General features: G+C 41.9%; 2 protein-coding genes across 6 annotated transcripts in view; one reads left to right on the top strand and one right to left on the bottom strand.

Moving 5' to 3' along the window:
• tet3 (tet methylcytosine dioxygenase 3) overlaps positions 1–12826 on the top strand; it is a 159109-nt gene extending 146283 nt beyond the window's left edge. For all 5 annotated transcript variants that reach the window (XM_039768446.1, XM_039768447.1, XM_039768445.1 and 2 more), the window contains one exon: positions 325–12826. In XM_039768446.1, coding sequence (XP_039624380.1) covers positions 325–2213 — 1889 coding nt within the window. In that variant the 3' untranslated portion in view covers positions 2214–12826. The remainder of the gene's footprint in view (positions 1–324) is intronic.
• A 7585-nt stretch (positions 12827–20411) lies between these two features.
• LOC120538872 (deoxycytidine kinase 2-like) overlaps positions 20412–26028 on the bottom strand; it is a 30933-nt gene continuing 25316 nt past the window's right edge. The window contains exons 6-7 of the mRNA XM_039768444.1: positions 22305–22404; positions 20412–22072 (exon numbers count right to left, since the gene is read on the bottom strand). Coding sequence (XP_039624378.1) covers positions 22037–22072; positions 22305–22404 — 136 coding nt within the window. The 3' untranslated portion in view covers positions 20412–22036. The remainder of the gene's footprint in view (positions 22073–22304; positions 22405–26028) is intronic.

Below are 26028 nucleotides of genomic sequence, written 5' to 3'. Positions count from 1 at the left end.
ACTGCATCTCTAGGTCTTGTTAGCCTGTACTGTAGGACCTGTAGGTGCAGCACAGTCCCTCCTTGCAATAAAACCTTTTTCCTTTAAAAGTTTTTCATTACTTTTCCCAAATTCAGATACAGTAAAACCAGAAATTTAAGGAACCTTGTTTTACTGCGATCGTAGTAACTGGGATAATTATCTGAGATGATTAAACGTTGTATGTCCTTATTCTTCGACACTTTAGTTATTTTTATTAAATTCAGTTTATTTCTGTATAGCACTCTTCACTGAGTGCAGCCTCTGGGCACTGTAACAAGACATCTGTTTTGTTTATGTTTATAGGCATGCTTACACCTAAGCAAGAAGCAAAACCCACCATCAAAATGGAGCCAAAAGACCCTTTTTCCAAAACCAGTGCGGTGCTAGAGAGTTACTCTGTGCTAGGAAACTGCCGCCCCTCAGATCCTTACAGCATGAATAGCGTTTACGCATATCCTTCTTACTATGCAAGATCCAACCTGCCTCCATCTTCTCCCAAATCTGCACCCGTCAATGGCTTCCACCCCAAGTTACCCTTACCATATGGATATTACAATTACCCTCCTAACCACCTCTTCCAGGCACCATTCATTGGTTGTGACAGTAGGAATAGTGGCTGGCCATCAGAAGGGGGTGGCTATGACAAGAACACGGAGAGCCAAAGGCTAAACCATGGATATCCTGAATTTTCAGACCAAGCAAATGCTGCTGTCTCTGGAAAGCCAGGTTACTCCTCCACATTAAGAGCTTCACATGAATTTTCCCAACCCCTTAATGGTTTCCAGGCAACTAATCAGACTCAAGGAGAACCGACACGTTTTGCAAGTCCCATCATGAGAGCAATTAAGCAAGAGCCTGTGGATTCTGCTTTTTATTCAGACTGTGGTGTAGGGAGATGTACTCCCAAAGGAGATGGAGCCTCAAAGAGTTCCATGCCAGCAGCTAGCCCGAGTCCACAACTTGAGCAGTGGCCCAGCCACAAAATGAATGGGAGCATGACTTCAGAGAACACTTGGAACAGCAATCTCAACGCTAAGTTTTCGAGTGGGGCGCAGCGAGCCCCAGGCTCGTGGAACTGTCCATCGCCTTTTAGTCCCAGCCCAAGTCCTTCTGAAGGGAGAATACAACTGGACAAGCAAATGCAACAGCAACAGTGGAATTCAATTCAAAACAGCAAAGGTCTCCATCCTGGATATACATCTCCTTCCCCAGCACCCTCACCGCACCGTTCAAGCACTCCTAGTGTTGGAGCTAGCCTCAAACCAAACAGCATGCCCAGCACTCCATCACCCATTCCACAAGAAAAATCATGGAACACAGCTCCAGTGGGATACAGTCTTGGCAACAGTAATGGTGAAAAAACTGCAATAAATAGCAACAAGACACTCGCTGCTGGTGGCTATCCAGAGAAGCTATGGGGCAAAGTAGATGAAAGCAGGGTTCCCACTCCTCTGGGTCTTCATGAGAAAGCCTGGAAATCCTTTGGAGGTTCAGCTGCAGCTGGGGCAGTTGATCCACCAGATCATAATTTGGCTATGACCCCTGTGGAGACCCCTGAGGGAAAGGTGTACCCCAACCCTTTCACAGGGAGTGATGACGACTCAAGAGGGACACCACACAGCACCAAAGTGTGGGGTTCATGTGACTTTCAGAAAGGAGAAGGCCAAGAGAAAGAAATAAAGAGAGAGGAGGAGGAGGAAGAAGTATGGTCAGACAGTGAACACAACTTCCTCGATCCTACCATTGGTGGTGTGGCTGTGGCTCCAGCGCATGGCTCTATATTGATTGAATGTGCACGCAGGGAGCTCCATGCAACCACACCTCTCAAGAAGCCAAACCGTACACACCCTTCCCGTATTTCCTTGGTTTTCTACCAGCACAAAAACCTCAACCAGCCCTGCCATGGTTTGGCCCTGTGGGAGGCCAAAATGAAAGTTCTGGCCGAGCGGGCTCGTCAGAGACAAGAAGAAGCAGCGCGTCTTGGTTTGTCCCAGGAAGACATGAAGGCCTATGGGAAGAAGCGCAAATGGGGAGCGAGCAATGCAGCCAGCCCAGCTCCAGAGAGTCAGCCGAAGAAGAAAAAGGATTCCTTGCCCACACGCGTGAGCTCCACTGTAATCACTAACTCCATTATCACAGTATCGTCATATGCCTACACGCAGCTCACTGGACCTTACAGTCGCTGGATTTAACATCTCCTGGATACGATGCAGCAGTCTAGGCTACTAGTATTCTTTTTTTGGTTGTAATTTTACCTCAAATTTGGCAGCAAAGGTCATCTTTCTTTTTTAGTTTCCTTCTTTTTGATAAAAAGAACATGGCAGGATTTTGTGGTGCTTTACTCTTTCAAATGGAAGAGATTTAAATCCCCCCTGTCTGCTCTACTACTTCACAGTCTCCCCACCTTACTTGGAAACCTCTTCCTATTTTGGAAAAACTAAGTTATTGTCTTTGAAGAAGACGTAGTTGGGAGCAAGGGAGTAAGGCAGGGTTGACAGAAGAGATTACATAATAACACGCGTACTCCCACTGGAAGATAAAGGTGACATTGGGATTCAATAAGAAAGAAAGCTGCAACAAACAAACCTACCGATAACAATGCAACAAGAAACAGTCGCTGGACTTTCCTACTATTTATAACTGTCTCGTTCTGAATTTTATTTGAAAAAACTTGCACATCACAAAAAGAAGGAAAGAAAACAAGCTGCATCCTTGGAAGAGAAATTTTAAAAATCTATTTTAATAGATATTTATTTCAAGATTGCTTTTGGTTTTATTTTCCTTTTCTCAAATCAATGAAATAAAATAAAATAAAAAAACAGACAGCTAAACAGCACAGTGCGTTGGTCAAAGCGCCTTCACGCCATAGCCCGGGAAGGCCTTGAACCTAACGAGTGCTGCAGGCTTTTCTGCGGGGATTTCCTTTTTTTTTTTTTTGTTCTTTTGTCTTAACTTTACTATCTGAACGGAGTGCATCTTGTGCCGAAGTAACTTTGTTTTTTTTTTTTTGCTGTTGTTTTTGTTTTTTACATTTGGTCTGCCTCACCCACCCTGTTCTCTAAGACTTAGATGGACAAACACAGTGCACTGGTCAAAAGTGAAGGAGCTAACTGGACACTAGGTGTGCAAATACATCTCAGAAGCCTGTATTTCTTACAGTGTGTCCTGATATATAAACATGGATATATATATATATAGAGAGAGAGAGAGATAGATAGATAGAATATATATATGTGCATATTTATATATTTAGTATACTCAAAACAATGCTGAACGTTCCTTTCACCTTGGCCGCCTTTTCTACAACCAACAGCAGCCCAACAACAGATCTCTGAGGTTGTCCCCAGGTGTAAAATTGTTGAGCATCGAATAGAAAATGGACACCGACCAAAGCTTTGAGTTTTTGCTTTGTCTCACACACTTACATAACTACAATATGCAGCTACTGTTTTGTTTTTTTGTTTTGTTTTGTTTTCATTTTTTTGGGTTATTTTACTGGTGCTTTTAACAAATGTCTGAGATCTTTTCTGCTAGTTTTCCTGTTTTCCACACTAATAGGCACAGATGCAAACACAGACATGGAACCTCCAGAATTCTGTAGTCACCTTGTAGGCTGTTTACAAAACAAACAAACAAACAAACAACAAAATAAAAAGTGTTTCCCGATGCCTTGTTCTCAGGCTTTGGGGCACCCCATCTACCTCCTGACACTCAAAAGTCATGACCACGGCATGGCATGCGTCCTTTTGATACTTCGTGAAAACGTTTTAAACTGAGAAAAATGGACAGCTCTCTACTGTTAATCTGAAATTTCACCAGTTTCTAATTCGGAAAATGATACAGGATGCTTATACAGCATTAGTCTGAAGTTGGTGACTCCGCCATTGCAGTTTAAACCCCACAAGGTTTCACTTCTGTGTTCTTGCTCGTCTGTGAGGTGCTTCGTTTAACATGCCTACATTTAGACATAGTGTGGAAAACAAGTGGTGCTCTTAGCAGATGAAAGCGTCTTTGGACTGCTGTCTTTCAAGATGTTTCACAACTCATTCTAATACAGGAAACTCCACTGGTGCCATTTGAATTTACTGTAATATCTTCAGTGTACATGGTGCTCCTTTAACAGCCTACAGTCCTTAAGCGTTGAATGAGAACATAAATCAACCTGCTGAGGAACACGGGTATCGCGTGGCACAGTTTGAATGCAGTAGGCGTACTGTATTAACCAGCGTATAAGCTGAACAGAAGTTTCTGATTCCTGTCTCCCTTAACTGTGAAAGCAAATAAATCTGTTATATGTAGTGCATTTTTAGGATGGGAAATGCACTTGGTGCAGAGTAGGACCTCCTCTAAGGTGTGAAAAGCAGTGAAGAGTTTACAAAACACTTGCTCAGTTCATTATTGCATGAGAGCCAAAAAAAATAAAAAACAAACACAAGGTGAATGAGTGCACGGACTAGATAAGCGGGTCACTGTGTGACTCACTGAAGCATGGCGGCCACTCTTCTGCAGATCTGCAGTGTTCAGCTATCATGATGGGCAGTGCGCTCCACTTCCCTTCCCACTTTTTAGGTTTAAATAGTTTTGAGCGGTTTTTAGTCCGTTAGGATCACGCAAGGGTCCGGCGAGTTTATAACAGTATCCTTGATGCCCGTCTTTCTAAGCCAGTCCCAATTCCTCTGTGCCTCACTAGAGAGAGTTTTCTAATTTGATTTTTTTAAGAACCCTACAGGAAGCAGAGCAGTTTGGCATGCACCTTGTCCCGGTGGTGCTGGACACACTCACTTTGGTATAGAGGAGCTTTCGCGGGGTGCTGGTTGAGCATGTGGCAGGTATGTAAGTGGCATCTCTTCTTTAAACAGCTCACCTCTTTGACAATGGGCATGTCGGCCGCTCACAGACACGGTAATGGCGCCTGTTTATTTGTGCTGGATTCAAAACCACCTTCACTTTAGCAGTCTTCTCGCTGTCTTCACCTGGAGTTTTAAGTCACAAAGGATAATTGTTCCCATTTGGAAGGTACCTCACTCCTGCTCACAAAGTTTGAGGCTCAGACCAACCGCCTAGTTTGTTTCATAGGATCTGTGTGTGAATGCGAGTCACTAAATCAATGAGAGCCAAGCGCGGTAGAATGGTTGAAGTTTTCCAGGGAAGCTCAGATGCACATATTCTGTTCGTTCTTCTTTTTTTTAATCGGAACATGCTTGCTCCAGCATACTCATTCAGGTTCCTGTACAGATAACTCGCTTTATTTTAGGATCACCTCTTTGTGGTGCAATGACGCTGTTAACATTTTAATGTGGACTGTTGTGGCTTGTGGGCTTTCTCCTGTTCGAAAAATGGTGGCTCCCGCGTACTGAGCAGAATTACTGCTTGTAGCAGCGTCTCTGCTTACAAACTGGCGAGGAGGAGACGTCAGGCTCCAGCCTCAACGCAGGGCAGGAGCAGCCATTTGCCTCCATGCTGGACGGCAAACGCTTACAGGCCGCATCGATACACACACGCAGCGTGCTTTTTAACAAACACACTCAAGGAGACCCTTTAATATTTGTGCTCTGATTATGTATCTTTTTGTTTAAAATTGTAAATACAAAAAAAAAAAATATACAAAGCACTTTTAAACTCAGTTTTAAAACAAAATAATGACAACTTGAAGCAAGTTTATTTAACAGAATATTATTGGGAGAATACTGTAAATAGTAGTGCAAGATTATCATGAAAATATAAGAAGAAGAAGAAGATGAAACATAGCATCCAATCACAGTTTTCTATTTTTTTTTTGTAAGATATGAGAAAAATTGTAGTACTTTTTCCTGTCATTTTTGCTGTTTATTCTTGTAAGTGTAGGAGTTTTTCATAACACATGTCTAGAAAATAAAAAAAAAAAATGTTCTATGTTGTATTCACTGTTTTTTTTTTTTTTAATTGACGTACAACTTCTATGTGATAAAAATTTATAAGCACTATTATTGAAATGTGTTTCTTTTCTTACTGTTGACCTTTGAGCATCCGAAATGAAATTCCAAGGCTGACCCGCTAGATTTAAAAAGTGGAATTGACAGAGGCGTGTTCAGTTCAGCTGGCATTGGGCATCGGGCAGAGTCATTGAGAGACGGGCGGGGCGGGCGGCACTGGGGTGGCTTAGCCAGGTGGTGCCCACCGGGTGGACGTAGTCAGCTGTTAGCCTTCTCAGCATCTGCCAGGGTTGCCAACTTTACCAAGGAGAAGCTAGTTGGTGTTGTGAAACCAGCCGAGCAGGCATTTGGTCGTGTTGGTATAGCCTGTAAGCTCTCACCTCTCCAACAACGTTAGTGCACCATAGAGCAGCATTAGCACATTAAGAAGAAGAAGAAGAGGAAGAGGAAGAATATGTTTATTTATGTAGTGCTTTTCTCTTGCTCAAGGCGCTTATTCTGCATAACCCTCACCCATTTGTTGAGCTGTGTACTTTGAACTTGTAGACTGTGGTGCTCCTCCAGTATTTACTGTATCATGAATAATGGACTTTAACTTCCGACATTAAATCACTCTGGAATGAGCCAAACCGAAGAAGAACAGTAAAACAGCATAAAGGCATTGCTGCTGTGATGAGTGAGCGAGCGAGCGACTGACTGACTGACTGACTGACTGACTGACTGACTGACTGACTGACTGACTGAGTGAGTGAATGAATGAAAACACTGAGTTTTACTCTCTTTTTGCCTTTAATCTCTCTTGATGTTATAGAAAGTATCCTTGCCAATATTTGACAACTTTTGCTAACTGGACATTAAGAACACAAGACTTAATGTTTCTGTCCCAACAAAATTAATTTGCACTCTCCCTGCAACTACTTTTGTTACTGCTATTATTACATTTTGAATTTTTTTGTATCTTTGAAATTCTGTGTCTCTAGAACATTAGTCGGCAGCTACGTTTTTCGGAGTATGTTAATGAGTGTTGTCAATTTAAAATGATACTCTTTTATTTCATTGGTGAAGAATCCTCCCCATTGGTTGTGTTGGGCTAATCCTTCAGTGCTTTCTACTCATCAGTTCTGATTTAGATTTTCGACTCAAGGCGTCCTGTTAAAAAATTGTTCCAGTCTCTTGTAAAGCTTTTCTCTCCAGATGTAGTGAAGCACTCTGTAGCTGTTATGCCACACCGTGTCCATGTTTTCACAATCAGCCATGCGTTCTGTTCATTTCCATTTTTTAGTCAGTTGCTTAGTTCTCTTTGACGCACGTGCTCTTGTTGGTGGTTCTTTTTTGTCATAACTTTGGCTGATGTTTCATTCTGATGCATGGCTCAAAAAGCTGAGTTGTCCCAGACAGAGTTTTGGGAGCCAGAGCAGCAGTGGCCATGAATGTGAGGAGTGTTAGCATTACACGCACTAAGCCAATTTAGAGTCACCCGTCCACTTTTTAACACAGCTGGGTAACACAGGGAGAACATGTAAAGCCCACAAAGATGGTCCCCAGCCATGAATCAGACGAGGCAGCAGGTGAATGCCATCTATTTTAATAAATTTGCCCATCTGTATTAGCGATTTTGTGCTCACTGATTGTAACGATTGTCATTTTTAAATGATTTTAAGGACAAATTGTCATTGCAATAAAGCATCAGTGAATTACATTTTAAATGAAACGATCTCATTGAAAGGAGTTTCCCAGAAGTTAAAGACTTGAACGGTGGCATTGTAAAGTCATACAGCTGATGACAGCATTGAAATAGGGCTACCCACTAAGACAGCAAAGAGTCAAGGGTCCGGAATGCTTAAATTACATTGAGCCCACCCTCGTCTCCTGATTTTCCCACAGCATTTGACTAACAGCTAGTGAGCCACTCACAGTAGGGCAACATTAGAAGTTGGGCAGGTGTAAGAAGGCCGTTGAGCTTTGGTGGTCAGTCACACCTCACTACTGCTCCTATGGGCCGAGGTGCAAACCAAAACGGACATGTTGAAGTACTCACGGGTGGTCCAGTTGACAATTAGTCAACAAGGCAAAACAAACACTGCTTTTTTTTATTTTAGGCCATCCAAATCACCTTATTTTACTTAATGAACTACAAAAAACAAATCATAAAAAGCAGCTTCCAAATGTACTTTGTGTCCGAGCTGCAAAGGTTAAATTGCCTTTTTTGTGATTACCAGACCTCTTGTTGGCAGTGCAGGCCTTCATGACAATCATCTGCCAATTTTTCTGTCGCCCGAGTCTATCTAATGTGCTGCAGGCCCGTTGCCAGTAAGTGTTGTCATTGCGCGCAGCCAACAAGTCCAGCCAACGGCTACCCCTCCTGCGGAAATCCCTGCTGCTCACTCCTTTGATGCAGCCTGCCTGCTCTCCTTCAGTCTGTGTGGTCCCATTTAATGTAAAATGATGTTATTTGGATCTTGCTAAAATGTACATTTCAAAAGTTTCTCATCACACATGTTAAGCTTTTCAGGCGAATAAAAAGGTTATCCTTATTCAACGCGATTGATCTCCCGTATTTCTTTGGGAGAGCAGCAATATTAATACGACTGAAAAGAAAATAATTTATTGTAGATTCTACTGAATAAAAGAGCTAACATGGTGCACATGACAGTCAGCCTTGAAGAGAGTAAAGCTCAGGGATCTCAGCCTTGACATGCCGTCGGTGCCCATTTATGTAATTTGGAGCAGGGAGACAGCATGGAGTGACGTTATGTCCTATTCTGTGCAGAGTCAAGCTACATTTAGGTGACTTGTGTGCGTCTTTGCATTGACGAGGAAAAGTTAGTCTGCGTTATCTTTTGACTTTGCAGTTTAAACGAGAGAGGGTTGGGTGTGCAGTGTTTTAATTCTGAAACTTGCTCCTGTGCAGCCAGGACATGGTGTAGCAATGTTAGAGCCCGTTAATCACAGTCTCACATAAACAGACTGTACTGAACTATTCATAGAGTATGTTACAAACCGTATCTATAATATGTAGAGAATAAAAGACATTTTCAAAAAAATCTCAAAACTACTGTTAGTTTAACTAGTCAAATCGGGCTCAGACCATACAGTAACAGTGAGAAGGCATCATGAAGTTAACAAGCGATGGAATTGTGATCTTTGACATTCCTTAAGACCATTTGCTTCTTAGACTGGATTCTAAAGCCACACTGTAGTTACTCAGTTTTATTTAAATTATTAGTCGGCAGGCATTTTGATTTGGGTGAAATCGATTATGTGGGGCGATGTTTTGTGTTGTTGTCTGAACTAAGGGTAGCACAGACAGGGTATTGCACTTCTTCAGACATCTTTAAAGACTCAGTAGTGCCAAACATTGGACACCTTGTTAGTACATCAGTGTTTAGATTACCTGATGATTCATTTTGAACTGGGAAACAAATTGGCCATCGGTGAGCAGATTGGTGATTTCTTCTGCTCTCGTTTTCCCCACTTTTTCGTCTATATTGTGGACAACAGCACACAATTCCTTAGCAGTTTCCTAACTTCAGAGAACCGTATAGTAAATTTTACAATGAAGGCAACAATCCACAGAGTGACTGGTGCATCCGATTAACCTGACAAAACACAGTGATAATCAAGCGTCCATATTGAGTCGATAAGTGAAACAGCAGTAAATCAAGCGGAAAGGAAACATCACTCTATTACATGCCTCTATTTCTGTATTAAATGTTTGGAAGTTAGTCCTGTCTTTAAAATTAAATTTAAATTAATCGACATTATTAAATGGGACATGCTTGCGTCTTTCTCTCGCAATATAATCCCTTACTCATTTTGTTTCACCGTAAATCTTAAAACTGCGAAATGAAACAATTTTTTGACTTGTTTTAAAATTTCTCCCATATGTGCCGACTAGTCGAGTCATTTCCCTCATGGGCAGCCTTAGAAGTTACGCACAGTAAGTGCTTTTCGACACCGGGAAGCAATTTCGAGAATTGCGTAACCACTTTTGAAACCTCAAATCAGTTCTCCCATCCGCAGGTCTGCTTTCACTTTACGTCACTCTTGTTCTGTTGTTTCTGGAGTCATATATTTAAAGTGAATAAAACCCTAACTAGAAGCAAGTGGAATGATAGGACTGTCACTGTTGACTTCACTTGCTCTGTTGAGTATTGCAGTGACTTTGCAGAAGAGCTGAAGGAATGTCCCTAAGCTGGTCATGAGCAGTTTGAACCCGCCTCAGTATTATCATCGCGCCTTTAGTACACACACAGGAGGGCAAGTCGTCTCAGTAAGCAGTACCGAGTACCCCAGTGGATGGACTGACGCTAGGGTCAGCACTTTTAAAGCGAGGGTGGGAACTCACAGAAGAAGCCACCAGACTGTGACGAGGTTTCAGTACCTGGCTGGGTGTTCTTTCCATATTCTCCCTGTGTTCGTGTCAGTTTTTTTTCCAGGGTTGCCGGTCTCTCCCCAGAGTCGGAAATGTGGTTCGATTCTTTAATGGCCTTTGTCAGTGTGTTTGAGTTTGTGAGTGCCCTCCCTTACAGGCTTATTTCCTGAGCTCTGGCCTCCCCATAACTCTGTACTGAAACAAGCAGACGTTGAAAATGAATTGATATTGCGGACAAATCAGCACGTTGTGTTCTGACTTTCTCGTTGGATCGGATATCCAGTCCTCCGACTTCCCTGTTGGTTGGAACTGTTCACGTTTCCAAATTTCCATCGGTATCTTGACTTGCCAGGTCTCAGTGCTTGGAAATGGGCTCCTGGCTTGTTGATCGCTTAGGCAAAGAGGGACTAAGAAAATGAGGCTGTTGTGGAATGTCCTGCCTAATTTTTAATGTATAATAATTATTTAAAGTGATTGAAATTAGTGTAGCATTATGAACCCCCACCCCCCCATCCCTCGACTTGGTGGACTTAAATCTTTTTTAAACCTCAAATAAAAATACCTCACATTTTGAATCCAGTCAAAAAGCAGACCTCCGATTTGGCAGCACCAGTGTACAAGAATGAAATGTAAGAGCTGGGGGGCTTGTTTTCACTTCAGGGCCAGCGTAGGCCCGCTTCACCATTGACGTAACTCGTGTTTTGTGATTTGCTTCAGTTTTAGTGTCGAGTTTCTTAGCTCCTTAACAAAACTTTGAAAGTCGGCCTCACTAAAAAAGCATGCAAAGCTGTTGGCTTCAGAAGAGATTTTTGAGAAGGCCGTCTATGACACAGCGGTCCGCCCATGTCTTATAGATTATTCGTACATGCAGTGTATTGCTTGGCCCACGTCTCGGTATATTCGAAGGGTATGAACATCTCCAGGTTGCTCCTGGCTAGTCAGGGTGGCGTCATTTCTACCTCAGCTGGACATTACAATGTTTGTGCACCGCCTCTTTGTTCTTGCTGGGGCCCTGGAGAGTCAAAGCAGTTTCCCTTGTCACCGGCGACATGGAATGTGTCACTTTCCCAGTGCTTCAGGCTCCCTTGCGTCCTTTTTGACGTAGTTAAGGGATATTCACTACATGGCCATTCTGTCTGGACACACCTCCGTTGTGTGTGGCTGGGTTTTCCTGACATAACCAGAGACATCAGTGTCAGGGTGGAGCTGCAACAGCCTTCACCGATTGTATCTCTCTTGCTGTGATGCAGTAGCATGGCAGGGATGACCCTCCGCTGGGCAGGGTGCCGCCAGCATCGATGAATCTTACATATGCCCCAAAAGCAGACATTAGCCTGCGTCCGAGCTACCTCAAAGCTGGTGAGAGACGGCCGGCCCGCTTGCTCTTCGTGGCTTTGTGTGGCGAGCTTTTATTTCTCTTCCGGTGTGCACAGCATGTTGCCCGAGCTGAATGTAACTGTGAATTCACCCAGTTTCATACCTAAAAAAAGAATTTCGGTGTGATGGTGGGGTAATAACGGCTGAAAAAACCCAAAGGCCTTAGATTCAAAATTTGCTTGGCTAAAATGAGACCCGGCCCTAGCCTGGTAGATACAATTGCCCCGCATGAGGTATTGCTTCGTTGGAGTCGAACACTTCATACGGCATGGTGGGTGGCACACAGCGTGAATTCGATTCCCGAGCCGGTCAGTGTCTTGCGTGAATTTTGAACCTTTTTCCAGTTACCTTCCATAACCCAAAAGCATACGTCTGAAGTTATTTGGAATTGTAAATTGGCCTAATATGAGCAAACCTAAGTGTGTCCTGCAACGAACCCGTAGTAGACAGCGGGCTTCAGAGCTGCTCTGATGGGCCCTCTTGATTCAAAAGACCTTTTCTCGTGGTACGTTTGTTCCCATTGACTGAGCAGATTTTGAAACTAAACCCTTCAGCTGAACTCGCGCCCAAAGACTACTGTCCCCGTGAAGTGGGTGTGGAGGCTCATCTACCTGTCCTGAGCAGCCATGGCACCCAAGTCGGGGTGAGTTCTGGTTTTGGAAGAGCGGGGAGAGTGAAGGACAAAGAAAAATGAAATGGAAAGATGACTTGGGCCCCTCCTTGTCGCCAGGCTGGTACTGCTTTGATCCACGATCACATACCCCCAACCCCACCGTTTTACTGCAGGCCATAATTCAGGGATGTTTTCTGAATTGTTCAACGTTGATTTAAGCTGTTTTGTTTTTTTTTATTTTGATATTAACAAATATTATCAACCACCAAGGAGGAAAAAAAAAAACAAAAAACCCAACAACTATTGCAAATCCCCCCAACCCGACACACAGGCACACCTTACCAACCGAGCGACGTTGGGCAGGGTCCTTGTGTCCACTTTAACACGTAACAGTACGCTGTTCCTTTTTTTATATAGAAACTCTTCTTTCGGATAATAGTAATAGTAAATAATAACAATAATGTTAAAACTTTATGCTCATTTTAGATGTATTTAAAATTTATATATATATATTAAGGAGAAAAAAAAGTCAAAAGCGCTGACTAGATAACTGAATCGAGGCTGAGCTACGGAAGCCTAATGCAGTACAGTCTTGTAGTGAAATTGTAGTTTTAAACTCCTGCTTTTTGTCTCTTTTGAGTTAGTATGATGAATGCGAAGCGCTAAAGTAACAAGTGCGTCCAATCGGGGGCAGCTTGTCGAGTCATACTTGAAACGAGATTTGATGAATTCGTACATTCAGATATTGGTTGGCTTGTGACTGTGGCTACTTGAAAATGTTTTGTTTTGTTCTGCTTTTCTTTTCTTTTTGTTTTGTTTTTTTATTTCCAACAGGGACTGGGTTTAGGGGTACTGAGGGGGGATTCGATTAATGAATTGTAAACAGAAATGTTCTGACGCAATGAGTTCAATGTGTATTAAAATGTAGATACTAGAACAATAAATTTATGCCAATAATTTTATTTTGTATATTATTTTTTACTTTTTTTTCCATTTGGTTTTCTGTTGTATTTTCCTTTCAAGACTGTCCTCTATTGTGTGTTTGGTGACAATGTTATGATTTTAGTACCTTTTAAAGAATGACAAATGATTTTTTGAATAATTTGTTTGAATTTTTTTTTTGTATTTTATTGTATTGTACACAAACATCTGGTATTATTCCTGATAACTTTGAAATATTGTGGGTGTTTTAATAAATTTTATATTTATTTTTTGCACTCAAAAGAAATGTCTTTGTGCGTTGTGTGTGGACGCCATTGGTCTGCCATTCTTCTGATGACAGGTGGTTGGCCGTCGTCATCCCGTTGAGCTCCGACACTCCTATGGCACTCCTCCCACTTTGAGGTTTGCTACAATGAAGGGGTGAGTAGGGGGGGGCTTGAGGACCTGGGGGGTCTTGTGCACAAGTGAGGGAGGTACTGATTGTGAACGGGACACTCCAGTCGGCTCAGTGGCCTGCTCTCGTCAAAGGTGTTTCTGATGTTCAGTCCCATCCTGAACATCACATGTTGGTCAGACCTGATTGAAGAGACGTGGTGGAAGTGTTTAAAATGATGAGAGGAGTTAGTCCAGTGGATCGAGACACGGCGACTTTCAAATGAGTTCATCAAAAACACACGGATACAGTAGGAGACTTGTCATGAGTAAACTTGACACAAACATTAGAAAGTTATTCTTTACTCAGAGAATCAGAGACACTTGGAATAAGCTACCAAGTAGTGGGGTAGACACGAGGACTTTAGGGAGACTTTTAAAACTCAGCTTGATTTCATTGTGGAGGTTCTAGGTGGAGAGCGATGGTGTTGGCCTGAATGGTCTGCTCTTATCAAGTTTTTCTGATGTTCAGCCCCATCCTGAACATTGTATGTCAGTCAGACCTGAAAGTGTGAATTTTATTGTGCTGTTGTGTTATCATGAGCCTCGAGTTACACCCTCAGACAAGACATTTGATTAACCGATCAGACCCTTTGAGAGAAGGATTTAGGGGTCATAGTGGACTCTACGCTATCAACTTCTCCACAGTGTTCAGAAGCCATTAAGACAGCTAACAGAATGTCAGGTTATATAGCACCCTGATGTGCTGAGTACAAGTCACAGGAGGTTCTGCTCAACCTTTATAATGCACTGGTTAAAGAGGGGGCCAAAATATCTTAGTAGGGTCGGCAAATGGTTTGTGTGCTGCACTTCTCTGTACTGAAGTGACCAAGTCTTGTTATTGAAAGGGGACTCTAAGCCCGCCTGTCCCATTCGCAGGACTTGGTCTACTAAACCGCATTCTTAATAGCAGAGCCGCTGCTTAAGACCACCACACATTCCAGTTGTACCTGCTGTACTGTTACGTGTATACAAAGCAGAGGAAATCACAATTTTACTAAAAAGCAGTAGGCGATCGGAAGACTTAAAGATCAGTCAGCCAAACCTCGTAAGATACACACAGAAATGCACAGGTGGCAAAATCCTCATTGCCCGGTGTAACTTGGCATTTGCACTTACTTAGTTTAAGTACGCATTGTTAATTTTTATATTGGGGATTTCGATTGTCTGATTTTCATAGGCAGCACCATTTTGGAGCTTTGTGTTGGTAGATTGCTGCACAAGGTCAGGCACGTGTGACGTGAGCTCTGTGATAGATAGATAGATAGATAGATAGATAGATAGATAGATAGATAGATAGATAGATAGATAGATAGATAGATAGATAGATAGATAGATAGATAGATAGATAGATAGATAGATAGATAGATAGATAGATAGATAGATAGATAGATAGATAGATAGATAGATAGAATACTGCTGACTATTCCAGAGTCCCCCATTTGAGTGAGAGACCCATTGATGGTGGAGTTTGTGGTTCTCGTGTGTCTGTGAGTTTCGTGTGAATTCTGATGGTCAGGCCATTAACAGCACAGCTCTCATCAGGGAGGATGTAATGGAAGTGAATGAATGAATGAATGAATGAACAGCAAATTCAGTTACTTCTGCTACATCAATGGCTGCTTACTGATAATTTATTTTGGGCCGTACTGGGATGTCTTTGGGTCCACAAGCTGTTGTGTAAAGTATCTGACATGGCAGACAAAGAGCAGGAACAAGCCGTTTAATTACTAAAATGTAACTGAAAACCTACAGCCACAGCCTCTTCCATAGGGCGAGTTTCAGATGCCTGGCTTAGGAGTTGGACCCCCTCAGTCGGGCAGAGCCGAACAGCAGGCCACACTTCACATGGGCCCCTGCCAATGAGGCATTAAGTATGGAGTATGGATATTTCTGTAAAATAAATAAATAAATAAATGATATGCATCATGTACAGGGCAGTATTCCTCCAGAATGACTAGTACTCTACAGACCACTAGTTCTTTAGCTCGGTCCCATGGGACACGTATGGTTACAAGTTTTCCATCCCCCTGCTTTTTCCAGGATTTTCTTGTGGGTAGCAGGCAACGTTATTCTTCTTATTATTCAATATTAATAACTCTTTACATTTTTATCGCACTTTTCTCTCTAGTCAAAGCAGTTCAGTGACTACAGCCAGAGAATTACGGAGACCACAACCAACCCAAGAGGACACCAAGGTGATGGGGCCGACGTAAAATAAGCAAAGTTCAAAATGCCTTCAAAACTTAGACATTCAAAAATGAAAACTCAACACAATACTAAAGCAAAAAAAGATGAAGTGGAGAACGAAGGAACACACTTGATAAATACAGTAGAAGGCAAACTGGCAAGTTGTTAAATACCAAAAATGCACAAGTCTAAGCAAAGTGAAATTGGCGATGGACGATCAAAAGCAAAATGGTGGTGCAAAGACGACATCTGTGCTTGTGGTCAAACCTGGATTTGTGGATTTATTCAAATTCACGAGGACCCCTCCAGTGTCATGAAGAATACATTTGTATGTTTAGTGGGCTGATCAAAACTCCAACTGTTACTTTGGGGTTTTTACTTTCCACAGATTTCTTCTTCGTGTGATTTGTGCTGTAAGCATTGTCTGGAGCAGTTCCGCTTAACTAAATGAAATCCACGATATCTCAAATATCAAAAAAAGAAAATCGAAATAAACACAGCAGTCCATGAAGCTCTGCCTCAGGACCCCAAGCCACTCAAACAGAGGAGACCAAAACCCAAAGTCTGACAGCCACATTTATGATGAGAACAGGCCAGTGAGCCCATCAAGCTCGTCTAGAGCAGGGGTCCGCAGTCCTGGTCCTGGAGGGCCGCAGTGGCTGCAGGGTTTTTATTCCAAGCAGTTTCCTAATTAAAACTCGGTCTGTGCCGACAACGAAACTTGAGATTTAACTCGGTGCCTTGTTAGCGCTCTCATTCATCACAAACACATTTTAGGCAGAGGCCTGGAGGTCCGCAGTGGCTGCTGGGTGTCACTTTCTTAATTAGAACCCACTGATTTGCTACTAAAGCGACACGGTTTTGGGCTTCACTTTAGTTATCCTGCCTGCTACAATTCAGAACCCTTAGTTGCCTATTTTTGTTTTTAGCAGCTGCATTGAAGTTTTAATGGTTACCAGTTTCTTAACCACACTTTAGCTAATAATGAAATGAAGAAAACCAGTAAACCTGCAGCTCTACAGCTAACATGAGCACCATGCAGTATCTGTGTTGAGAAATAAATAAATACAGTAGAGGGGGATTGGAAGGAGGGTTAACTTTAAATCTGCTCTGGTCCACAAAACACACGGATGGAGAAGGAAACTCCACAGCGTAATTAACATTTCTCTTGGATGAATGAAAGCGCTAACAGTCCAAACGGTTAAATGGCAAGTTTCATTACCAGCAGGACTGAGTTTTAATTAGGGTAATAGTCGGAAGGAAAACCTGCAGCCGCTGAGGCCCTCCAGGACTGTGACTGAGGACCCCTGATCTAAAATAACATCAAGTCGAGTTCTGAAAGTCCCTAAAGTCCTCCTGTCTACCACACTACTTGGTAACTTATTCCAAGTGTCTATGGTTCTCTGTGAGCAGAAAAACGTCCTAATATGTGTGTGAAATTTACCTTTAACAAGTTTCCAACTGTGTCCACATGTTCTTGATGAACTCATTTTAAAATATCAGTCTCGATCCACTGTACTGATTCCCTTCATAATTTTAAACACTTCAATCATGTCACCTCTTAATCTTCTTTTGTTTAAACTGTAAAGGCTCAGCTCTTTTAATCTTTCCTCATAATTCAACCCCTGTAGACCTGGAATCAGCCTATTCGCTCTTCTCTGGACCTTTTCTAGTGCTGCTATGTCCTTTTTGTAGCCTGGAGACCAAAACTGCACACAGTACTCCAGATGAGGCCTCACCAGTGGATTATAAAGGTTGAGCAGAACCTCCTGTGACTTGCACTCCACACTTCAGGGCGCTATATAACCCGTAGTAACTATATTACTGTCTGCCAGTTGATAGTGTCCAGTCCACAACGACTCCCAGTTCTTTCTCATAAAAGGTCTGATGTCTGAGGGTTTACCTCCAGTTCCAGTACAACCAGCTGCTCCAACTCCTCCACTTTCTAACATTTGTGCCCCATCTGCCCTCAACGTGTCTCCAGCTCTGTCCACATGCTCTTGTTGCAGCATTTCTTTTAAAGTTACAGCTGGTCCCCTCTACTCATTCCCTTCATGATTCCAATCATCAGTTTGCTTAACAAATACAACCATTTCCCATTCACCAAATCTCACATGTCAAATAAAACTCGCATATACTGTACAGTGGGTATGAAAACTAATCAGCTCCCCTTCAAAATATTCGCAGCCTGAACTGAAGATATTTCTCCAGCTCTGTCTATTCAATGCAACTTATAACAGCCAAGTGAAAGATATGATAGCAACAGTTCAGAAACAAATAAAAAATATAAAAACAAACCGAATCACTGAGACAGTTAAAGGAGCAGCCCCCGTGTCAGTACTTTGTGGAAGCCCCTTTTGCTTTGATTCCAGCCGGGAGTCTGTTGAGATTCTTCTCCACACTATTTGCCCACCCTTCTTAACTGAACTGTTCAAGCGCAGATTGGATGGTTGAATTGAGTAAAGGTCTTCGTTTCGGGCTGCAAAGCAACAAAATGTAAATATTTTGAATTGGATTTTTTTCCACACTCACTGTAGAAATTGTAAGAACTGAAATGAGGTGACCAGGCTTGTAAATTTCAGGGTATGTTACACTAGCCACATCAGCTGTCGAGAACAAGTAACAGACAAACATCATGACAGCTCTTGTCCTACGCACACCTTCAGTACACTTCTTCAGTTTCTTCAGCGCCCTGAACCTCTCTTGACCGGCGCTCCGTCTCTCTAGCACGATCCCCTGTCATTTCGAGACGTCTTGCTCGTCTCCAGCCTGCTTTTACGCTTTCCGTCTCTGAAGGCGTCTCTCACCGTGCCTCCTATGCCTTGACCCTTAATTGTGTGTCTCACCCTCGCACTTCATCTTTAGCCATACTGACCAATCAGAGTGCTCTGAGGGACAGTTGTGTTCATAGTAGAAGTAGATATGGACAACTTTGTGTAAAAACTCTGTTCATAATCTTTACAAAGAGTTTTAGATTTCATGAAAACTGACATATTTTAAATTTATCATCAGAATCTTGCTATGTTCTCTCCATGTCTAAGTGGATTTCCCTGCAACCAGAGCCCGTCAGTGTTGGTGAAGTGGCCTGGACTCAATTCAGCGGATTTCAGGGTGCAGGAAAAGGCCTTTACAGAGTTTGGGATTCTTCATCTTAGGAACGACAAGCAAGGCAAACGTTTGTGGCAATTTTCAAACATGTGCAGCTAGCTTCTGAAATACAACTGACTGTAGCCTGCGGAGGAGTGGGTGGGCATTGCGAGACAGGGGTTGAATGTGAGTGACGGCCAACCACAATCTCGCTCATTCTTACAGCTGATGCTGCGTTCATCTTGTCACGTTCATTACTCACATGTCTTCTCTAATTATCTGATCTTCACAGCTCCAAAAAAATGATGGTATTTAGCTGGAAAGTTCAAATAACAGAATGTAAAAAGCTTTACTAAAAAGTGCATCTAATGAAGAGAAAATGTACTAGGGTTTGTTTCAAAGGCTGATGTAAATGCAAAGTACAGAGAAATGAAGTACCACATTTCTCAAGGTCATTACGCGAGGTAGAGGCAGCCGAGTGGGTCCTCTGACAGGCGATCCCTTGTAGTTTTCAGTCAGCAACATCCCTTGGTTCGCTGTGCACTGTGCTTTCACTGTCAAAGCGTTCTTCAAAAACAACAAATCCATTATCGCTACGCAACACACCTTCCAAACGCACTTCAGCATTCCTCCCAACAGTGACGTCCCAAATCGGAAAACAATTCTTCAGTGGGTGGCTAAATTTAGCCAGACAGGTACAACATTGAACAGAAAATCTCCAGGCCAGCCTCGGACTGAAAACATTCAAGCTGTAAGGGCAACAATTTTGCAGTCTGGCAAAACCTGCTTCTGCATTTCCAATATGTCTTTGAGGAGGATTCTGCATGAGGACCTTAAGTTCCATCCATACAAAATGATGGTAGTGCAGGAATTCACTGAGAAAGAATGGGAGAGGCGTAGAGAGTTGTGTGTGAACATTCTGCAAACCATTCGTCGAGATGCCATCGCCATCTGCAGCAACGAGGTACATTTTCATTTGAATGGTTGCGTAAATAAGCAAAACTTCTGCTACTGGGCTGAAACCAACCCTTCCACAATTTGGCAATGTAGGCCCTTGTTTTTTTGAGGAGGAGGAGCAACGGTCAACATCACTTCAGAACGTTACGTTGAAATGCTAGAGAAGTTTTTGCAGCCCCAACTGCAAGAAATGGATGTGGTGGATGTCTGGTTTCAACGGGATGGAGCAACAGCTGATATGGCGTGGAGATCCATGCACGTTTTGCGGGAGATGTTTCCGGGGAAGCTGATCTCCCTGTGCGGAGAGGTCGGGTGGCCCTAACATTTGCCTGATCTCGCTCCGTACAATTTCTTCTTGTGGGGCTATCCCAAGTCAAAGGTATACACACTGACCTCAAAACTTCGAAGCCCTCAAGGATGCTATTTGCCACAAAATCGCCATTATTACCCTTGAAATGGCCGAACGCGTCATGCGAGCGTTCAGAAATTGTCTCGAAGAATAAAATGTTTTTTTATTAAAGTTTTATTTGTTCCACAGAACAAGTTATATAATATGACAGAACATTTCATTAAGACAAAATTAGAAAATTTAAAGTCTGTTCAATCGGTCTCATTGTACACAAAAACAGTAAGATTTCCACACTAAAACACCCAGAAAAGAGAAGTAATTAGTAATAAAAACCGGCCCACTGTGTTCCACGACCTCGTATTATTAAGAAACACAACAGGAGTTCAGGAGACTCACTTCACAATAACAGTAGTGAATCCTTGCCAAACTCTAAATAAGTTCTGCAAAGTTCCACAGAAAAAAATCATTTTGTCCAGTTTCACATCATTTTCATATGACGTAATGGAGGGTGCATTAAGATTCCTTCAAATGAGTAGAATTAGATGACATGCTTACAATTTAGTGCAGTTTATCACCAAGCTTGTGTCGGCTCCAAAAACTGCTGTAAGAGGATTTGCGAGGATCATAAAATCTACACCGCTTGATAGAGCAGAATAAGGAGTTGTAATTATGGACTTCACAAAACAGAAGTCTGAGTGAGGCCAGAGCTCCCCGGCACTGTTAACGATTAATGTCCAGTCCAGGTCAAGTGTTAAGTTTAACCTGGAGAGGTGTGTTCAGTGTACAACTGCAGGTTCTGCACAAACTGAAGAAGAACGAAGTGTGGGGATTGTGAAATGCCTGAGATGTTGATCGAGGGGTGCCAGTGGTGGTCTAGTGGTAAGCATTGTGACATTTCCCTATTTAAATTAACAGTAATTAAATGTAAGTTTTCAGGAATGGATAAGCTTCAAAAAGGTGGAAAGCCTGGACCATATTAAATAGAGAAATTTCTTTAATTGTAAAAAAAGACATTTGAACGCATTAAAAGACACAAAACAAAGCATCAACACATTTAAGTGCAAATTACACTGATCACAAACCCATACAAATCCAAAACAGTGGTGCTGGATTTGGTAAAATCTGAATATTAGCTTTTTGTGAATTCAATTTTGCTAGGTTTGTATAAAAACTTAAATAAAAAAAATTACACAAAACAGCATAAAAGAATGATGCTAAGTAAAGTTAAATAAATTAAGCAAGTAAGTGAAATAAGTTAGGTAAAATTATCTTTGGAGAAGCTGCCACTGTGGACCATCCTGTCCCATCATATTTTTTTTCTAATGGAATAAACGGGAGGCTATAAATGTCATGTGCTATGTAAACTGTTAATTATTTGCAAAAGAAAGAAGTGAGTAGACACCAAAAACAAAAAAAAAACACACATATACCCTGATAGAGATGGCATCTGAAAATAACGTCTTCTGAGGACAGGCAAGATCAGCTCCGACAATAATGGCACATCACCAGAAAGTGTAGGGGAAGGAGCTGGGACACTGTTACACTCGCGTCTAGTCCTGCTCTATTGGGCATTAAGTGAGTAGAGACAATCAGACCCCCTAAATCTGATTTGGTCATTAGCACAATCCCCCCTTTTTAAACACATCCCTATTTGGGATGCATTCCCAATTTGCTCCAGCCAAGCAGCAAAAAAAGCTCTGTCCTTCTCAACATGAGAACCACTAAAGTCCACAGCAACTGTGGTCAAGTATCCAGCTTGTCATGCAGAGACACATGTTATATCATGATGCCCAGAGAGAGGAAATATAATTCTTCACCTAAAAAAGTAAAAAAAAAAATTAGAAATCTCACTGGATTATTAAAAAAAAAAATAAATAAAAAAACCGGGCCAGTAACTATGAGCAAACGAGCAGAAAGGTGGAGACCATAAATGATCATTTTCACATAGTATGCCAGCAAACCTCTTGAACTGGATCACAACCTGGGCTGGGAAAGTAGGAAGTCTGCACTTTTGTGGATCAAAGACAAGGATTTTTTTTTTGTTTTTACCTGAGTAATAATTTGCATTTTGTAGTCTCGATTGTTTTGAATGTCATCGTTAACATCAAGGACAAGGACAGGAACTTTCCTGAGGTGTTCAAAGTGCACCCTGAAAAAAAGAAATTAAGGAGTAAATGAAAGGTCAGCATGAAACATCAGCACAGACAACACTAAGGCTACCAAGCGAAGGCCACTGCAGCGATCTGTGCCGATACGAGAGCACACACGAGCAGAATGGAAATACTGGGCTACAATCAAATGTACACCACGGTGTTCCTAAATGCTTTACATATTGTTTCACAAAAAACACGTGGCTTTGCGGCTTTTATTCACGTGACTCATACTGACGAAAAAGGACAGGGAAAACAAAACTCCCAGCATGCTCTTTATGGGCCGAGTTTACATCTTGAATTAGCATTAACCCAGCTATCTAGTTACTAAATGTTAGCATTTATTCTTAGCTGTCGGTCACAGGATTTTTAAGAGGATATTCTATTGAAGTGTCTCAACAACACTGGGGAGAGACTAGCAACTATCAAAAGTCAACAAGTCTGGTTTGCCACTTTCACCTGGAACTAGCAGGAGGCAGGACCACAGTCGTGGTCCGTATTATTGGCACTCTTGCATTTTAGGCAGATGTCATGCATCTTCATAAACTGGAGATGTGCTTAACTTAGATGATCGGAATATTTCAAAATGATTCCCCAAAGTTATACAGCAAAAAATGTCTACTCAGCTTTCATGTAGTGTTTTTTTCCTGCAAAAAGAAATTAAAATAAGGCCCATACAGTATTAAAGGTATCCTTCATTAATGTATGGCTGCACAAAATTTACCTAGGATGACAGCATCCAGATGTCTCTTCAACAACCAAGAAGCCCCCAGCACCTCTCTGCAGGCATCTTCTTCCACACTATAACTAAAATTTGTTGTAGCTTTTGAAAGTTTGGAGGATTCCTTTTACCAATAGCAGATTTCAAGTCTTTCAGAAGAATTTTAATCAGATTGAGATCAGGACTCACTGGCCAGTTTAACACAATCTAGTTTGCCCCTTTTAACTGTTTCTGGCGATTCTGGACTGTGTGTTCTGGGTTGTTGTCTTGCTGGAGGTCCCAAAACATTCAACCTATGCTTAGTTTTCTGAAACTGAGTAGCACATTATGCTGTAAATGCCCTAGAAACCCTCCAATATCACGATCTCTTAACATGTTCAAGACCCCGAATACCGGAAGCAGCCCCTCAACATTATGGACACGTCACAATATTCAATGGGAGAACTCTTCTTTATAAGCTTCTTTTTACAGCCTAAACAAATTGCTGGCCTACATTGTCCGCATTTTGGCTGCTTTAGTAAAACTGCAGTTGTACAGAAACATTCCATTATCATCAAAAACCCAACAAGCAATATAATTCTGAGGTTTGATATTTCTTGTAGCTGCCCTACACAGTGTATATCACTGCAAAACTGCACTGTGCCCATGACGTCATCAGGTTAGTATGTTAATTCAACATCACAAACGGGGTCTTATAATTATTTGGCCAAAGTGGAACTTTGACTCATAAAATTTATTTTTTAATTAATGTAAAAGATAAAACAATTGATTTTGTCATAACTGTAGATGACTGACCAGTCAGCCCAAAACTACATGTCTTGCGTTTGCCAGTGAACATCCAGGCCTGTACATGTGCCTTCTTGAGCAGGGGGACCTTGTGGACACTGCAAGATTTCAATCCATTACGCTCTAGTGTGTTACCAGTAGTGTTGTGTTCTTTGTGACTGTGGTCCCAACTGCCTTCAGATCATTAACATGTTCCTCCCGTGTAGTTTTGGGCTGATCCCTCACCTTTCTCATGATCATCCTCACCTCATGAGGCAAGATCTTACATGGAGCACCAGACAGATTGATGGTCATTTTATATATTTATATTATATTACAGGGGATCAAACCCTCATTTCTATCAATGACATGTAACTAGGGGGCTCCGCCCCCTGCTTGCCCACCCCTGGGTTTGGTTTACCGAATATACAATTTAAAAGAGATTGTTACATATGCATTATTTTCACTTTTACTTTAAAACTTTTGTAAAAACAATACTTGTCCTTTATTTCCGGCCCCGGATGTTGTTAAATCTCTTTCTCACAGGACGTATAACGCGGCCCGCATTGTGAGGGGGGCGGTGGGGCTGAGTGCACACTAAGGAGATGTAGTCAGATCATCTGCTATCTTTCTGCTGCTGCTAGCGAGCTGCGTGTTCTTTTTGTCGTGCTGCAGGTCGATCATTTCAAAGCCTGTCCTTTTGCAACTTCGCGTCTCTGCTGCTCACATTGTGATGGGGCGGGGAGGGGATACGGGCTTCGGGCTGAACGCACGCTAAGGAGAAACAGTTAGATCATCTGCTGGCTTCCTGCTGCTGGCAAGCTGTGTGTTATGCTTGACGCTTGTCGTTGTTTTAAGAGCTGGGAGCACATGAAGTTTGTCTGCCAAAAGCATTCCAACAACTGCTTGGTTACATGTCCATGACCTTGTTTTAAATGTGGTCTCACTGTCTTGTCTCTCGCGGGACAACAAATGGTGTTTGCGTGATGTTAAAGTGTCTCTCGCTCAGACATCAAATTGTCTTCTGAGAAGATCACGTCTCGTCTCCCTCCCAGGATTTTTTTTTATAACAGAGTGAAGTGTTTTTTCTGGATTTTTGGTTGATATTCTGTCTCTCTCCATTCAAATGAAACTACCACAAAAATTAGAGACTATTCCTTTCTTTTTAAGTGAGTAAACTTACAAATTCAGCATGGGATCAAACAATTATTTCTCCCACTGTATGAGTAAGAAACTGAGGACAAAAATAGAGCAAACTACTAAAGATTTATACCACATTTTACTGTTCCTAAAAGTTGCACACAGTCTATTGGATCAATGTCACGTCTGGTACTGTTTCAGTTCTACTCCATTGATGTTTTAGCACACCACTCTCACAGCTCATGGGAATGTCCTATAGTTGCTAATTTTTAATGGACTGTGTAGCAGACGGTGATCACTTCTAAAGAAAAACAGGACTTGGCAACGGCAACTCACTATTTCCTATTCACCTAATGTTTCCAAATCACCACTGAGTTGATATATGAAGTTCCCTGAGTCACTTCTTTCAATGGCACCACCTGGAAATGAATTTTATGGATGTAGAGTTCTCTGTTTGAAAAAAATCTCTCACCATTTTTGCAAAAAATACATTTATCCAGCTGCCATCTTTGTGCCACACTATTCTTATTAAGGAATAAACTGTAAAGTAGCCGCCAACACTCACCTTAATTACTCTTCTATATTATATAATTGATTTCTATTCTCCATTTGAGACTGAACTCCTTCATCTCATTTCTCACAGATCTCTCCAGTAGGTTTTCTCAGAAGCTTCTGAAATCATTTTATTAATATGCATATCAAAACTTGGTGCAACATTCCAGATGAGGCCTCACAAGTATGTTGTGAAGTGAAAATAAATGATCTCTCCCGAGTTGCATTCCACATAATGTAGGCAGGTAGCTATAAAACCTAACACCTTAACAGTTTTTATAATTTCTTGTCTGGTCTGGTTGAGGACAGGTGGTTTTAGGACTTTGTCCAAAGATAAACTGAGCTGGTAGATTACTGGGGAACCTGCCAGTAAGTCATCTAAAGCCTACTCCTTAACCTACGGTCTACAGGAAAATTCAGTGTCACATTGTACAAATTCTAGTCA

Source organism: Polypterus senegalus, chromosome 11 (assembly GCF_016835505.1).
Source record: "Polypterus senegalus isolate Bchr_013 chromosome 11, ASM1683550v1, whole genome shotgun sequence".
NCBI classification, from domain to species: Eukaryota; Metazoa; Chordata; class Cladistia; order Polypteriformes; family Polypteridae; genus Polypterus; species Polypterus senegalus.
Note: the sequence above shows the minus strand (reverse complement) of the source record. Positions and strands in the feature narration are given on the sequence as shown.